General features: G+C 42.3%; 1 protein-coding gene across 2 annotated transcripts in view; it reads left to right on the plus strand.

Moving 5' to 3' along the window:
* ENTPD1 (ectonucleoside triphosphate diphosphohydrolase 1) overlaps positions 1-17,639 on the plus strand; it is a 185,141-nt gene that overhangs the window by 118,273 nt on the left and 49,229 nt on the right. For both annotated transcript variants that reach the window (XM_073595762.1, XM_073595761.1), the window contains exon 2: positions 10,421-10,545. In XM_073595762.1, coding sequence (XP_073451863.1) covers positions 10,421-10,545 — 125 coding nt within the window. The remainder of the gene's footprint in view (positions 1-10,420; positions 10,546-17,639) is intronic.

A 17,639-nucleotide genomic window follows, 5' to 3' on the forward strand; every position in this document is an offset into this window, starting at 1 on the left:
TTCAATCGTGTGTGGGCTCCAGCGGACTTTTTTTTCTCAGTTTGACGGACCTAGAAATGAAACATGTTTCAAATCTGTCTGGTCGAAAAGTCCGCTCATCTGTATGCTAGTCCGACGGACAAAAACCGACGCTAGGGCAGCTGTTGGCTACTGGCTATGAACTTCCTTGTTTTAGTCCGGCCGTACGTCATCACCTACGAATCCGTCGGACTTTGGTTGATCGTGTGTAGGCAAGTCCGTTCATTCGTAAAGTCCGTCGAATAATCCGCAGGACAAAGTCTGCCGTAAAGTCCGCTCGTGTGTACGCGGCATTAGGGTTTTCGGATGTCTACACAAGGGAGGATTTTACATTCAAGTCACACTCTATAGCTGCCATTCTCAGCCAGGGTTCCATGGAACCCTAGGGGTTCCTCCTGGGGTTGCTGGGGCTCCTTGAGCTTTGGTTTATTGGCTTCCCACCCATTTGATGATGCCTTCATAGTTCCAGGTCCATCGCCATTTGGCAGAGCCAGTAGAATAACACCAATGATCTTTTTAACTGATGGTTAGGGTGGAATTCTTTCTACTGACCAGGTATGTAAAGGGGCATTTCCCTAATGACCCTTGATGGATTGTTATTACCAGGGGTTCCTTGACATCTGAGAATTATTCCAAGGGTTCCCCTGGGGTAAAAAGGTTGCTCTCTTGCATTCCTCTTCCCTCCTCCACCATTAGTTTACATAAAAGATTATAACTCAAAAAAAATCTCAAAAAAATAAAATTATACACTTCCCCAGATCTTAACCCTGCGCCGCAGAATATAACGCAAATTAATAGTAAAAATAACTTTTAAAAATTAAAAGTTAATTTAAAATAAAAAAAAAACACATCTACCATAAATGTGGAAAAGCAACCAGGTAAATAGTGGCACTGAGCAAACAATACATATGTGAATGAAACATTAAAAATGACAGTAGTGATCATATAAATAGTGATCAGAAGCCAGCATATCATAGTCACGGCGGACCCAATGATGTACTCCATATCCCACCCGACCAGCAAACTAATCCTCGCTGAACGTCACTTCCGGTGTTGCATGAACATCACATCTGGTTGCCATGCAGCCATGTGGCTATGATATGCTGGCTTCTGACCACTACACAAATGCGTTCTTTGTATGGCCTTCTTGTAAGTGCAATACCATTAGACCTTTGTGGTTTTTAATAAATTACTTTGTATCATGTGTCATTGCACTATTGGAGTTCTCTTTTCTTATGGACTATTTTTTATGATTATGCACTTTTACTCACTGGGTGTTTAATTATTTTATTTTATTTTATTTTATTTTTTGTAACATAAAAGATTATGTAGGGAGGTGAGGGAAAAGGGGCAAAGGAACTGGGCCAGCACAGAAAATAGACACTACTAGAGGAGGAAAGGGCTATGATGTTCAAGAAAGTAAGTTGCTAAGTTATGGAATCCACACTTTTGGGAGTGTCAATTACCTAGCAAGTTCAGAGGTGCATTGCAAGTCAATAAAATATGTTTATGGATAGGGATGGACACCGCAGGTAAACTTTTAAATACTTGCTTTTACCTGCAATTTTTAATCTCTTTAAGGTTTTCCTTTCAAGACTTTTAGTCTTCTCTGTATCCCAAGATCATATTTTCAGGGAATCTTTTTATATTTCCAACGTCTTATAGAATCTCTTAGTAATCTCACAAGTATCCAACAGCCCTGTGTTGTAAATTCCTCTAACAAAACCATATACAGTCATTTGGTCGTCTCCTACACAGCCTTATTGTTCAGTTCCAACACACTGAACACCGCACAATGCTTAGCGCTGTCATAACATATCAAGAACAAAGTGCTTAAATGTCCATAGACAGTTCTGTAGACTTATCAACCAGCCAAATCTGTAGTCTGGAAGATGGATAGTAAATGATGGATAGTAAAGATATACCAGGGTTAAACTTGAAACTTTGCTATTTAAAGTGAACTGTACAGCAAAATGGAAGGGCCAATTACAGTGTCTGGGCATTCCCCCTGTAAAAATCACTGGCTAAAGGTATGTCTAAAAGGTACCCAAACAGAAAAAATATATATTTTCCTTTTCCTCGTCTTCTGTGTTGCTGATTGTGAGGTCACTATCCTTGCAAGGAGATTCCTGAGGAACTCTGGTACCCCAAATGTCACAAGAAGACACTCCAGCCCAGTCCTCTCTTCTAAGTGCCATAGGCAGAAGACCAAATAAGGTAAATATGAATTCTAACTTTTTGAAAAACCATCAGCCAATGATTTTTACAGGAAGAGGGGGCCCAGATATTATTATTTTTTTTTTTGGTAAGGTCCACTTTAAGGGCCCGTTCACATATGCTTTATGCTAAAATGTGTTGTGTTCGTTCTATGCTGGTAGTAGTAGTAAGTGGTGCCTTTGTGTTGTAACAATGCAAGGCACTGTTTTTCTTTTGGCAAACTTTATTGAAACTTTAAAGTGATATTTCATTCATGTTTATCAGGGTGGAGCTGTGTTGCAGTAACCAACGTTGAACGGTGCGCATAGAAAAGAACTGAAGTGACCGACATTAATCTGGTGTGGAAAAACGCTAGTCACTGCTCATAGTGTGAATGGACCCTAATGGTTAACTATACTATCAGATGTCTTAATCCTAACGGACCCCACTCCCCCTCCCCATACTTTACCCATGTGTTCTTACTTTAGATCAGCAGATCGCACAGTCAAGGAGGTTGGTAGTTCTCCAGTCCTATTCTTGTTCAGTAGAGACATGTGGAACTATGCATGTGCCTTTGCTCCATAGTCTTTCATGGAAAAACCAACCTTCTAAACCCAACCTGCAGTGAGATGGTTTTTCCATGAAAATAGGCTACACAAGTGCAGTTCTATACAAACTCACTAACTAGGAAGAGGACCGTATCGATGCCTGGAGAAAGCTGTGGCTTTTAGACACGTTAGCCCTCTAGTCTAAGGTAAGTATCAGAGGATATAGTTGGGAGGGATAGAAGGGTTTGTTAGGATTAAGTTATTTGAAAGCACAGTTCCCCTTTAAATAGTGCCTCAGATTTAATTACCAGCATACATATATATTCTGGACTCCAGTATGATTTCTTGGGGTTTGGTCTACTAAAACTGGAGATTGCAAAATCTGCACGGTAGCCAATCAGCTTCTAACTTCAGCTTGTTCAATTAAGCTTTGACAAAAAAAACTGGAAGCTGATTGGTTTCTATGCAGAGCTACACCAGATTTTGTGCTCTCCCGTTTTAGTAAATCAACCCATTATTCATGAACCTGTGAACAGGCAGATTCAATTCCCATCTCCTCCCATCAGTATATATCTTAACACAGCCTTGTACTGTCTCCTAATCTTTTGCAAACCCTTAACTATTCATAAATAAAAATGATCTAACCCCCCTCTTGGTAGTGGGTAGGTGAACATAGCAAGAGTCTGCAGTCCTGCTCAACATCATTGTGAAAGCCAAGTCCAGTTCACTCCATGGACCATGTAAGTATTTAAAAATGGAACATTTATCATAGACATATCCACCCTTCCAGCCAAAGGCAAAGTGGTTAATATGGCAGCCAGGCTACTAGCATTTTCAGAAGAAGAGGTTAGCAGTTTACTTTGTTTGCCAGAGTTGTCCTTGAATATCTCCATGTAGCTGAAGATTACAATTATGATAGGAATAAATGATCTGGAGGGGATTGATGCTTCCCTTAAATGCCCCCTGTAGACTTCCTGTCTCTTAGCTCCTGTTGGTGAATGGTTTACTCGCTCTTTCCCTGCAGAACAGGTCCTGCATAGTTCTGAGCACACAAACGTCTAGTTGATTACAGTCAGCCTTACTGTCAGGCAATGGCAGCTGGACAGTGGCCTGGCCTTTTCTCCTGCTTATTATGCAAATGGCTCTGGAAGAGACAGAGGCTGTTCAGCCGCTATCTTGGCCTCTGCTTGTTCTTCACTTGCAGTGTTTGGCTGAGTGCGAATGTATCCAGATGGAAAGAATGTGCTTTGTAAGAGGCAGTGAATGGCACAGATTGTTAGTATGTGCAACGCCATGCCGCAGGGAATCCCAGCTTACACTCTAGTGACATAATTCCACCGGACAGCAGGGTATTGCCCCCTCTACTTCCAGCCAGGCACTCCGCTTCTTCACAGTTGGCTGTCGTTAATATGCAGGGACCAAGCTCAACAGCGCTTGGTTATTTAGCACGCCTTTGTAGATATGCTGTATAATTCCACAGCTGTTTATTTTTACATGTGTATGCAAACCATGTCAGGAAACTTATTGGGGACTTTCTGATCGCTTATAGGACCATGCAAAGCGCAGCAATCTGTGATGACCCAGCAGATTCAATTTTTTCTTACATTTTAGTATTGCAGTATGCAGACCTGCGCCTCTAATACTGAATGTATGTACTGGCAAGGGGTGGGTTTATGCAGGCAAGCACCCCAAAATTCCTACTAGCACCCTCACAGAGCAGCTGCTGTATATCTTATTAATATTGTTTAATTACATCCATAGTCAGCACTGGGCTGTTGTCAGCATTAGCAGATGCCAGGCAATGGGACTACTTAAGTGCAGTCAGACCGCGGATTTATCTTGGCCGTAGTTGCCGACACTTGTTTCCAGGCCAGCTTAGTTAGTTCCAGGTCAGCTCAGCTAGTTCCTGGAGGAGGGATATACCTTTCAACTACAAAGGGGAATCCGCTGTGCAGTGTGGATGGATGAATTTTCTGCTGCGGCTATTGTATTTTGACAGCTGGACCGCTAACAGTGACTGCATTTGATTGGATAAAGCCACTGTTAGGCTGTCAGTTTTCTGCCTGGCTCTTTCAATTTTTCATTTAAAGTATATCAGGCTGGAGGCTACCACAGGGCCACCCACTGATTAAACTTCAGCAGGTTCCTCAGGAACCAGCCCAAATTTGTAGTGTATGGCCAATTTAAGTCTCAGCTGCAAGGGTTTTGCCTATAATAACCCCTGCCATGCCCCCCGTGAGTTGATCTGCATCACCCTGTGCAAGGCTATTTAGTGGGTGAGTACAGCTGACAGCAGAGTTTAGATACTATATTTAGGATACAAGAAAGGATGTAGTGGCAGAAATTCATGTGTTGTCCTTTCCACTTTGTGGGCTCTCTGCAAAGGGGCAACTGTAAAGGAAATCTGGACAGCAATGGGGGATCAGACTTCGCAGCTGATTAAGCATTAGCATCATGCATTTGTGACAGAATGGAATAGGTAGCATTGCAAAAACCTCCTCATTTATAGCTTGTGTAGCCAACAGACCATAAGACTTAGAAATTCCTATTATTGAAGCTTGAACGGTTTCTGTATATTATGTGGTTTTCCAGTGATATGGACTTCTAGGTTACCAATCATTTGTAAAGTTTTCAGTAAAGAAGTGAAAAAGTCAAAGAAATGTTGTATTATTGTTCACGGAAGTGGCCTGGAGATGGCCTCAAAGAGGCAGAGTTTACATCCTTTACCTGGGAGTGTTCTAACAGCTAACTCGGGTCAGGAGTTGGTAGTGATTTGGTGTCAGTGGGCCTATCAGTGGAGCAATAGGGCAGGTTCTACGGCTACACTCTCTAGGATATCTGGACTACTGTTTCCAATGCTCAGTTATTGGGCAGGGCTCGTCCAGGGACCAGATCTGGAACCCCTGAGATAGCGAAACCTCTCAACGTGTCAGGTGAAGTGTACTCTTGATCAGGCCTATGGGCGGAGAAGTGCTGGAATCTGTATATGTTTTAAAGCTGGTGGGATAGATCCAGACCATGCCACTCTGTTCCTGCAAAGCTGTATTTCTAGGCACCTGGGTGGGGAACTGGCTAAACAACCAGACTCCTGGGTGGCCTGTCCTTCATGCCCATTGCACATAATAGTTACACTGGGGTTGATTTACTAAAACTGGAGAATGCAAAATCTGGTTCAGCTCTTCATAAAAACCAATCAGCTTTCATTTTTATTTTATTTTTTGTCAAGGATCTTAGTTAGAAGCTAATTGGCTACCATGCACAGCTGCACCAGATTTTGCACTCTCCAGTTTTAGTAAATCAACCCCAGTGTGTTTCTTAATTATCTTCTCTCCCACAAATGGATGTTTTAGTTTGGCCTGGGGTCACATAAATCTAATTATATTTACATCCTAACTGTAAAGACATGTAGTTTGCTACAGCACCGTGTAGCATTAATAATTTACATTTTTTTATTAATAAAATACCATTTTCACAATCCATGGGCAATAATATGGAGTCTGTCCCTCCTTTGATTTCACTACAGCCCCAACCTTCTGGGAATGCTTCGCCCAAGATTTGGGAGATTATCTGTGGAAATAATACACCTATATGAGCTTCTGAGCTTCCCATTCCAAAACCATGGCCATTATTATGGAGTTGGTCCCTCCTTTGCTGTTACTACAGTCTCCACTCTTCTAGAAAGACTTCCTCCCACAAGAATTTGGAGTGTGTCTGGGAATTTGGGCCCATTAGGTAATAATGTTGGATAAGAGGATTTGATTCACAATCTACTTTTCAGTTCATCCCAAAAGTTAAGGTCATGGCTTTTGCATTCCTTCACACCATCATCAAACCTTGTCTTTATGGAGCTGACTTTGTACACAAGGGTGCGATCATGGTGGAACAGAAAAAAGCTTTCCCCAAACTGTTACCACAGTTTGCTCACAATTGCCTAAAGTGTGTTTGGATGGCATTTACATTACCCTTCAATGGAAAACCATTGCAGGGTTTCTGATGGTGACAACACTGGACCATGCCTGTGTAATGTGCGTTGAACCAGCCACTTGTAGTCTCTGTCAGAAGCCACTATGAAGGGTGACAACGCAGAAGCACAGTTGTATGACAAAGATAGATACAGGATGTGCCAGAACAAGGACTTTTATGGCAGGATCACCTGATATTGTTTTAATGAAAGCTGCAGATTTCCATGTATTGACCATTACTTTTGAAATTATGTAGACGTTAAAAAATATGAGATTTTAATGACTGGGTTTATATCTACTTTAAATGACCTACCAGCTTCTAATATCTCCTGGTGAGATTTTCAGTACTGGTTTGCGGTTACTACCATTTTCACAGGGCCCTAAGGGCCATGATGTACTAGTGATCCTGTCCAGTGAAAGACCAAGGATGGAATGACACCCCAGTTGTTTGACCATAGAGCAAGCATCACTGTCAGAGCAGGTGAGTGTCTTCTCTACAACCTTGGTGATCCTGACACTGGGGAATTATTTCCAGTGACAGGATCTCTAATGTGATGTGGGTCTATTTATTAGTACCTGGCCAGACAACTACACTGTTACAACACAATTTAACAAAAAGTTCATGCATTGTAATTTTTTCTCTCTACATCCTTAATTTAAGTCACCACTAATTGCAGATCGGAAATACTGACTTAATTCAGATGCCACTTATTGCATTCTTCAGAATTTTAGAAGCCAGAGACAGCCAGACAGTCCTATATTTCTCTCTGTACTGTTTTTAGTTCATGCTCTGTGGAAACTTCTAACACATACAGTGGGACAAGTGTGTGAGCAGAAAGATAAGAATTCTGAAAAATTCCAAGTTTAGTACTGTTGCCATGGCTTGAAGGAATAGACATTCTTTTTGGCTCTATTCAGAAACCATGGCTGAAATGGAAATATTTTGTTTTATCATTTTTTTTTTTTAACAAAATTGGAATTTTTCTTTAAGTTGTGAACATTTATATTAGTTTTTACAATTCTTGTTGATTGCTTTCTGAATATAACTCAAAAAATGAACATAATTCTTTTTTTGTCCTGCCAGAAACTTGTGAACAAATAAAATAAACACTCTAAAAATAGGATTGAATTCAGCGCCTAAAAACACAATAAACTTGATGGGAAAAAGTGTTCAAAAAGAAACTTATCTTATCACTGGAAAGGATTACTTTTTTGTCCATGTGCCAGCCTCATATACACGTTATGGCCATTAATGTGTGAACACCTAACTATAATATATATATATATATATATATATATATATATATATATATATATATATATATATATATATATATATATATTGTACATCCCATTCCAAAACCATGGGCAATAATTTGGAGTTGGTCCCTCCTGTGCTGTAACCAAAACCATGGAAAATCTTGTGGGAAGGCTTCCTATAAGATTTTCGAGTGAGTATATGGGACTATCACAGCTAAATGAGTGTGTTGAACTTCCCCTTCTAAAACCATGGTCATTAATATGAAGTTGGTCCTTCTTTTGTGACAACTACAGCTTCCCACAAGATTTTGGACAGTGTCTGTGGTAATATTACACCTATTGAGCTTGATGGACATTCTATTACAAAGGGGTATTAGTATGGAGTTGATCGCTCTTTTCTGTTGCTACAGCCTCCATATATTCTGGGAAGGCTTTCCACAAAGATTTTTGGAGAGTGTCTGTGGGACTATCCCATCTACAGTATATGAGCTTGTGGGACTTCCTATTCCAAAATTATAGGCATTAATATGAAGTTGGTCCCTCCTTTGTGGTAACTACAGCTGCCACTCTTCTGGGAAGGCTTCCCACAAGATTGTGCAGCATGTCTATACCTACAGTATATGAGCTTGTTGACCATCACATTTTAAAAGCAGCTACATTAATATGGAGTTGGTTCCTCTTTTGCTGTTACCAAAGTCTCCACTCTTCTGGAAAGGCTTCCCGCAAGATTTTGGAGCGTGTCTGTGGTAATGTGGGTCCATTCACCAACAGCGTTTCTGAGGTCAGGTTGACCTCAGGATGAAAAGGCCTGGATTGCAGAGTGCATTATAATTCATCCAAAGGTTAAGGTCAAGGCTCTCGTGTTCCTCTACACAAAACTTGTCAAACCATGTTTTTATAGAGTTGTCCTTGTACAAAGGGGGTACTTTCATCATGTTGGTGCAAAAAAGGTATTTCTCCAAACTGTTGCCACAAGATTGGACATGTGCAGTTGTCTAAGGTGTTTTTTTTTATATTGTGGTATTTACACTAACATTCACTGGAAAACTTTGAACCCAAGAACTTGGAGGGTTGTCTGCATAGTTTGACCTTATAGTGGTGTGATAATGAGGTGTCCACAAACAATTGCCACATAGTATAATTGTAATGACATTAAGTATGTATAAAGTTCAGTGCTTATTTCTGCTTTCCACCTACTGTATTCTGAAACTTTCATTAGACATGCTCTATATGACAGGATGTAGGCTGCTGTAGACTCATTCACATCCAGGTGGTTTAGCTGAGCACTGAACTCTATAACTGAAGATAAAATATTTTTTTCCAGTGATTAAAGTAAACCTACTAAGAGAAAATGGATCTGCCACTGCTGACCTCTTACTGAAAATGCTAGATGCCTGGTGATAATGTTCACTGGCTTCAGTACTGACCTTGAACAATATTCAGACCAGAAAAGTTGGAGGAAAGTCAAATGTCTTTATTTGAATATTTCCTTCAAGTCAGTGCTAAATTTCGAAAGTGAAAGTTTGCGTAGATTATTAAATGAGATGAAGATGTAATTTGTTTTCTGGCTGGCCCATTACAAGCCAGGCTGTTTCTTCATTTGCCACTAACCTCTATGATATGGGTACCTATATATTCTGTTTTCTCCTGTGTATGACAAGGCAGATGATTCTATAGACCAGTGGTCTCCAAACCATGGCCCGTGGGCCCAATGCGTCCCTTTGCTTGCCTTTATCCAGTCCTTTCGGTACTATTCCTTCCACTGATACAAAGCACTATTCTTCCCACTGACAACACTGATGAGGCACCATGCCTTCCATTGACACCAGCATTGGGGCATAATTCCTCCCACTGACATAAATGATGGAACGCTGTTACTGCCACTGACACTGAAGATGGGACACTATTCTTCACACTGACACCAAAGATGGGGCATTATTCCTCCCACTGATATAAATGATGGAACATTATTACTCCCACTAACATCAAAGATGGGGCACTGTTCCTTCCACTGAAACCAAAAATGGGGCATTGTTCCTTCCACTGACGCCAGTGATGGGGCACCATTCCTTCCACTGGCACCAAAGATGGGACACTATTCCTCCCACTGATATCAGTGATGGGGTACTATTCCTCTTTTCTATTATTTTTTTTTCTAATTTTTCTACTCCCACTGTCCACCAAGCCTGTGGCATTGTTTACTCCCATTGACGCTGGGGCATTTTCTACTCCCACTGGTCATAGTTTGGCCCCCTAAAGTCTGAAAAACAGTAAACTGGTCCCTTGTTTAGAAAGTTTTGTGACTCCTGCTATAGGCAGTTGTTAGGCTTAGTGGGGTTCTTTGATCCCTAAACCTCTGTTCTGTCACCATCGGCAATAGTTAATGTTCATTTCATATCTCACTCACAATTTTTATTTTCTTTTTGTTGGTCACAGTTGCAAAACAGAAGACATGGAACAAGAAGGTCCTTTTCATCCTTGGAGTTTTCTTTGTCTTGGGGATCGCTGCTTTAACTGTTGTAGCAGTTCTGCAGAATAAACCTCTTCCGGAGAATCTTAAGGTAATGGAAGTCCCATCACATAACTCTGCAAATGTTTAGGCAAAAGGCTAGTACATGATCCTTAGATGTAAAACCTCCACAGATGTGCTATTAGGATGATCTGTCAGCTTTCACATTTAGGAACCTATCATAGGGCTCCCCTACTCACTGATACTTTCCTTCACTTCCCTACTACTCCGTTCAACTTTGAGTCTAATACATGTGTAAACCTTATGATGGTCAATGTCAGAACTTACACAGGGTTAATGACCATTTCCCTTCCCCAACTTGATAGCGTCTTGGCCTGGCAATTGACCAATCAGGCTTCAGCTGGGCATTCTGGAAGAAAGGTGAGAAGGTCACATGTTCTCCCATATCTGAAAATACCAGGAATTCCCGAGGGCTCCAACAGAAATCATGGTGGCAGGGCAGCATAGTATTGTTGGCTTGTAGGGGCAGGGAGGTGCTGTATTTAGGGAACTTGTCACTTTGTTCATTCAGATTATATTTAAAGAGAAATATTGTTTAGGTTGATGTCAATAAGCCCTATTTATTTGTTTGAACAATTCTAAAACCTTATTTCTATGAGGAGTTGAGTAGTCATATGCTTGGGAATGCAATATCTTCTTCTTAGTAGTGGTAGTAGCCTTTAGTGTTCCTTTCACATAAAGTTTATCTAAACTTAAGAAAATGATTGAATATATTTGTAGCCATGGTGTGAGTGCTCTCCTCCAACCTCCTTCTGCCATCTTTCTCTGTCTTGTGTCTGGTGCGTAGCGCGCTGAACTTAGCTCTCCGCTGGGGCGTAACTCCGCCCATTCACTTGTTGGTTTAGTGCGCGAGGAACTGTAAGCATTCATTTTCAGTGTGCGCCAGAGTGACCCCTGGTGGCAGACGCTGTTGAATTGCAGGCACTGTAAAAATTTTAGAAACTGCGTCATGACACTGGAACTGATGGCAGACAAACTTTGCAGCGATCACCGTTAACAAGGAAAGTTTCTCCATTGCAATGTCCTACCATAAGAGACTGACTGTGCAGACCCCGTCAACGACAACCCCTTGTGGCTGGGTTACTAAGGGCAACAGTAGACATCCACAAACTCACTCTCCACTGTGTTAGGTAGGATTAATAAAGTCATTCACATTTTGTAAACAGTGGGTAATGCCCGCGCTGTGCAAAGCGCCGGACATATTTGTAATTCAATGAGCGCGATCACTCGCCGTAGTTGCCACGGGTGATAGCACATGGTACAGTCACTGAGTTGCAAGGCTTATCGCTGTTATGAGTGTCTGTTAGTACAACTGAGTGCAGGGAGCGGATAGGCAGAGCTGATCCTGGACGGTTGCTATGGGCAACAGCACTTGGCAACAAGCTTGGTTTTGGTTGCTATGTGCATCGGCATGTAACAAAGTCAGTTTTAAGGCAAACACACAGTCCTTTTCCTCAGTATATCCCAAACTTGGCAAAACAAGCAAAGTCTCCCCCGGCTTTTAACGGTTGCTAGGGGCGATGGCCAGCAGGTTAACTGTGAAGGCGGATCTTGGTGGGACCTCCAAATGTAGCCATGGTGTGAGCGCTCTTGACAACAATCCACCAAATCACCCTGCTGCCAGACCCCATCTATCATCTCTGAGACAATGAGCAGTCATTTGCATAGTTTTGTTGCGTTTATTGCAGGATACAACTTGGGTGCGGTAAAGGAAGATATGGGATGCCCATAACACTTATTGAATTGTCATCACATTTGTAGAACATTGATTAGCAGCTTTAGCCCTGAAAATGATGCACTTCTAACATTCACAGTCTGTTCTCCTGCATATCTCCACTGCAGAGTATTGCGCCTTTTCCTCCTCTGCTCTGACTCTTGCAGAGTATCACTACCTCAAACTCCTCTTTGCTGCAAAACTGTTATGCCCCGTACACACGGTCGGACATTGATCGGACATTCCGACAACAAAATCCTATGATTTTTTCCGACGGATGTTGGCTCAAACTTGTCTTGCATACACACGGTCGAACAAAGTTGTCGGAAAATCCGATCATTCTGAACACGGTGACGTAAAACACGTATGTTGGGACTATAAACGGGGCAATAGCCAATAGCTTTCATCTCTTAATTTATTCTGAGCATGCGTGGCACTTTGTGCGTCGGATTTGTGTACACACGATCAGAAATTTCGACAACGGATTTTGTTGTCGGAAAATTTTATAGCCTGCTCTCAAACTTTGTGTGTCGGAAAATCCGATGGAAAATGTGTGATGGAGCCTACACACGGTCGGAATTTCCGACAACAAGGTCCTATCACACATTTTCCGTCGGAAAATCCGACCGTGTGTACGGGGCATTAGACTCCTGTATCATCACTTCCAGTAAGACAAAAAGGGATCACTCTGAATAACCCCAGTTTGCTGGCTGTACTTTGTTACTGTAATAAAGTCTGTTGCTTCAGCAAATTAATGAGCCAGAGGCATTCAATACCTCTCCTGGCTCAGTAAATTTAGTAGCTACACAGTCTCTTGGAAGGTATTGCCAGAATGCTTTACCAGGCCAGAGATACTCGGTACCTCTCCCCGACGGCCTAGCACACGGTAAAAAGCGGACTACTGTTTCCAGCCAGTCCATTACTGCAAACGCTGCGTTCCCCGGCCACAGAATTCTGCACTACTCTCAACAATTCTCCTCTTGCTTCTTTCACACTGACCTTCTCCAAAGGGCAAGCTCTGTGTTCCCCAGTCACAGAACTTTGTTCTACTCTCTTCAGTCCTACTGTTGCTTCTTCTTCACTGACCTTCTCCAAAGGGCAAGTCCTGTGTTCCCCGGTCACAGCAGCTTGCTCTTCACCAACTCCCTGGTGAAGATCTTTCTTCAGGAATACATCCCAGCAGCTCCTCCAGCCCTCCTCCACGCTCGGCGTGCCCCCCCCATGTGGGGACGCCCTGCGGCAGCTACCTAGTCTCCATTCTCCTTCTTTCCTGCACCTTCAGAACACCCGGGCAGCATGTGACCCCAGCTTATATGGGAGGCCTGACCCCTGACAATACCGAATGGGAATTGGCCAGAGCTCCTTACATGAGCTGCCTGTCACTCAAACTTCATATTCAACCTCTGTTCCAGAACAATCTTCCTGAAAGCAGGGGAGGCGCCTCTGAGTCAGAGCACATGTGGTCACACCCACCACTACACTAAACACTCCCAATCTCAAATCAAAACAAACAGGCCTAACCAAAGCACAGGCCTGTCTAAATTTGCCTACACTATTATCCTAGACCCAGAAAAATCCTATTCTAGCACCTACCTTATGGTAGAGGGTGCTACGTATTGCAGCTTCAATAGTTCATCGGTGTGGTAGCTGCATTCGTTTCCTGTCTTACAAGCTTGTTTCCTTTACTTTTCCGCTGATCCTGCCAGTAACCCAGTTCCTGTCCTATAATGACAATACTCACTTTTTGTACTGTATCTATCGAGCAGCAATGCTATCACACTAGAATGGGATTACAGAAACCCCCCCCCCTTCTCATTATCCCCATAAAATAGATGGGGGTGTTCTGTAGTTCACATATGAGAACTGGAAAGAATTGATAACACTATATGAAATTTTAGTGAGGCAGAGTGCAAAGGTAGATAGGAGCTCAATGGATTCCAGGAAGGATCAACAGATATTTTAAGACTTTTCCAATAGAGATAACAAGATGCTTAAAATTGTATATTTAAAAGACCAAAAGGAAACAAATAAGAGAAGTTAAGTGTTAGCGTTTACGAACACTTTAAGTTATTCTCTCTGAAAGTACTCCTACTGATTTAAAATAATACATTAATTTATTCTTGGCAGTTATTCATTTGGGACAGTGATGTCAGTGTTTGATTTACAGATATAGGAGTCAGTCTGTATTTGAGATATAAAACAAACTCTTGTGAAAGTTACATTAGAAATTACTTTCATACTATGTATTTGTTAAAAATATGTTCCCTCTAATGTCACTGGCCTATATAAATGTTTAAGAAGATTTAAGAAAAGGAAAAATCCATGTGACTATCATATGGGTGTAGCACTTACCCCCGAAGCAGCTGCTGATTTATATTGGGCTGTTACCGTCACCTCCTTACCCGTAGTTTCACCAATACTAGAACTTAGAGTCCATGTTAAGCTTTGTATCCGGCAATGTAGGCACTAGTCACTTAGTACTTTTTCATAGTTTAATAGGATGTAACTTGAAGAAGTAGCAGGAAAGAGGTAGAAGAAAAGCTGCATGGAAGTTCAAATACCTTTTCTTTAGCACCCTAAGGAATTTGAAATCTTGGGGATGAATATACCTTCTATCCAGGATTAAATCTTTGCCCACCCGGATAGGTCTCTCTCACTGACCTAGCAGCCGAAGCGCAGCACGAACAAAAAGTCTCTGCCACAGACTTGAAAAGAACAATTTTACTGTACGATCCTCTGCCACGCAGGACGCAGTGGTAGTTTTAGATGAACTGCAACACAGTACCAGAACCTTTAAGCCGACCCAGCAGTACTTGTGCGATAGATTAGGTTAAGATGCATCCTCCAATTGAGTCACCAGGTCCCTCTTGAGATACCAGCATTCCGCACGATCCTCTCCAAAGACGGGTCCTCCCCTGGGTCTTCTCAGTTGTCTGACTTCTTCCCGCAGGATAGACAGGATAGGACCATCTCCGCAGCAGTAGGCCCCAGACAGGCTTCTGGGTCTACCTGCACGGCTGCAGCATCGCAGCCCTCCGGCGTGGAGGGCCACAAAGTAAAACTCCTCGTCACATACCTTTAGGCCAGGAGGGCCAGCAGGTGAAAGAGAAAAAGAAATGGCATCTTCCCCTTAAGTACTCTCTCCCAGCATGCAAAGCAGTGGACCACCTCTGACGAGTTACCTCTGGGAAAGAAGAGCACTCAATATACTTCAGCTTGTTGCTTTCCAACACCGACCTATGGTGACAACGACACCTACAGTCAACAATGTGGAACTGCACGCAACACAGCCAATGCTGAAACAGAGGCTAATTTAGCCATAGATTAAATTTGAACTATGTACAGAACAGATGACCCACTAAATTTACATATAAGCGGTAGATTAGAAATCTACCAGCGCTAAATGGGGGAATAAGCTGCCACCTCTATATTCTTTCCTCAAATTACTCAGCTCGGACCACTCCCCCAAGCAGTCCTCCTTAGGGACACAATGGGGTTGATTTACTAAAACTGGGGAGTGCAAAATCTGGTGCAGCTGTGCATGGTAGCCAATCAGCTTCTAACTTCAGCTTGTTCAATTAAGCTTTGACAGTAAAACCTGGAAGCTGATTGGTTTCTATGCAGAGCTACACCAGGTTTTCCAGTAAATCAACCCCAATGAGTTTGATTTATTTAAGGCAAATAGACTGTTCACTTCGCAAGTGCAGCTGCAATTTGCTTCAGAGCAGTGGTCTTCAAACTGTGGCCCGTGCGCTTCATGCGGTCTTTTGCTTGCCTTTATCTGGCTCTTGGGGCACTATTCCTTCTACTGACACCAACAATGAGGCACCATTCTTTCCACTGACATCAACAGTTAGGCCCCTTTCACATGAACTGATCGTTCAGGTCCGCCTGTCAGTTTTGTCGGTGGACCTGAATGGGAGCGCTCCATGTAAGGCTATGGAGCGACTAATGTCAGCTGTGACATGTCCGCTGATATCTGACCCGGTCCAATCCGCCTACATTCACATCCGCCCCTGGCGGATCGGATCGGGTGAGATCTGACAAAAACTGAAATGCTGTCCGTTTTCGTCTGATCTCTCCATATCAACCAGCGCCAGGCCATTTCTGCTGGTTTCCTTACAAACAGTACCCTTCACTTGAAACACCTAAACTAAATGACGTGAAGAGGTTTCTACATTCTTTTGGCCATATAGTACCTACAGTCATAGCAAACTGTGTGACTGGGAACCCAGAGGACACCACTACAGTCTGGCTGCTAAATTACAATCCAGGTTGTAATTAGAATTTGTTAAATATCTGGTGTAATATTAAAGTGTATATGAGACACCTCTATCATATTGTTATGAAGGCAGTTAGCATGAGGAAATGTTAGTCACAATATTAGAAAGCCACAGATCTCTGCAATGGTATTCGTCTAAATTCATGAAGCTTTACGTAAGGATCAGTTTCTTTATTTTTAGCTATTTGGCTGTAATTTTCAAATCTTTGATTGTGCTAGGCTAAAAATAAAAAGTCACGGTTTGGAAATAAATATCTTTATCTCTGTGTTTTAGTGCATTGACCCCTCTGTCTTTCAAGGGAACATGCCGTGTATACATTTTAAATCATTATTGTAATAGTTGTTGCTATTCAACAATTGTAATATTTGAATAACTTCAACAATTTTCTTCCTTGCTCTTCCAATTGCTTGTTGAGTTTCATATGGGGCTTATTTCTCAAAGACTAGGTGCAGCTACTCCCCCTTCCAAGCCACCCCTTGTCTCACCCCTTGTAGCTATGAGTAAGCGCTCTATGGGAGCGTGAAACGCGTTAGCGGTTAAGCTGCATTATCCCAACAAAGCCATGTACGGATTTTAATCATGTTATTACTTTTTCAATAAAGAGTATTTTATTTTTCACTTTTCCAATCCGGAGTGCGGCTGTCCAGATTTTTCCATCACATACATACCCCTTGTCTCTCCCCTCTACCCAACTCTGAGCACCATCCCTTGGTTCCACCCCCTACTCACCTTAATATAACTAACAGTCAGTAGGATGCGTTCCTTGCGCTGATTCCTCTTCTGTTAGTGAAAATCCTTCTCCTGTGTGCATTTATTGTATTGTAGAGATGTTATTTAACTGTAAAAGCCTCCCTTGTATCCAAAAAGGCATCCAAAAAACCCCTGAGACTGTTGCTAGTCACCACCATCCTGGATGTGATGTCAGCAACTGACAGCAACCGCTGACAGCAACCGCCAGCAGAGTCAGAGCTGCCACCTAAGTGAAACTTTATAATATTCCCCTCTGCTCCTCCCCCGGGACGCTATATAAAAGGATATGTAAGGAAATGAGGCAAGTGGCAGAGGAGACCGGCCAGCACATACAGTAGTTAGACAGCCCCAAAAAAGGAGAGGGCTATGACATGCAAA

The sequence above is a fragment of the Aquarana catesbeiana genome, linkage group LG08 (assembly GCF_042186555.1).
Source record: "Aquarana catesbeiana isolate 2022-GZ linkage group LG08, ASM4218655v1, whole genome shotgun sequence".
Lineage (NCBI taxonomy): Eukaryota > Metazoa > Chordata > Amphibia > Anura > Ranidae > Aquarana > Aquarana catesbeiana.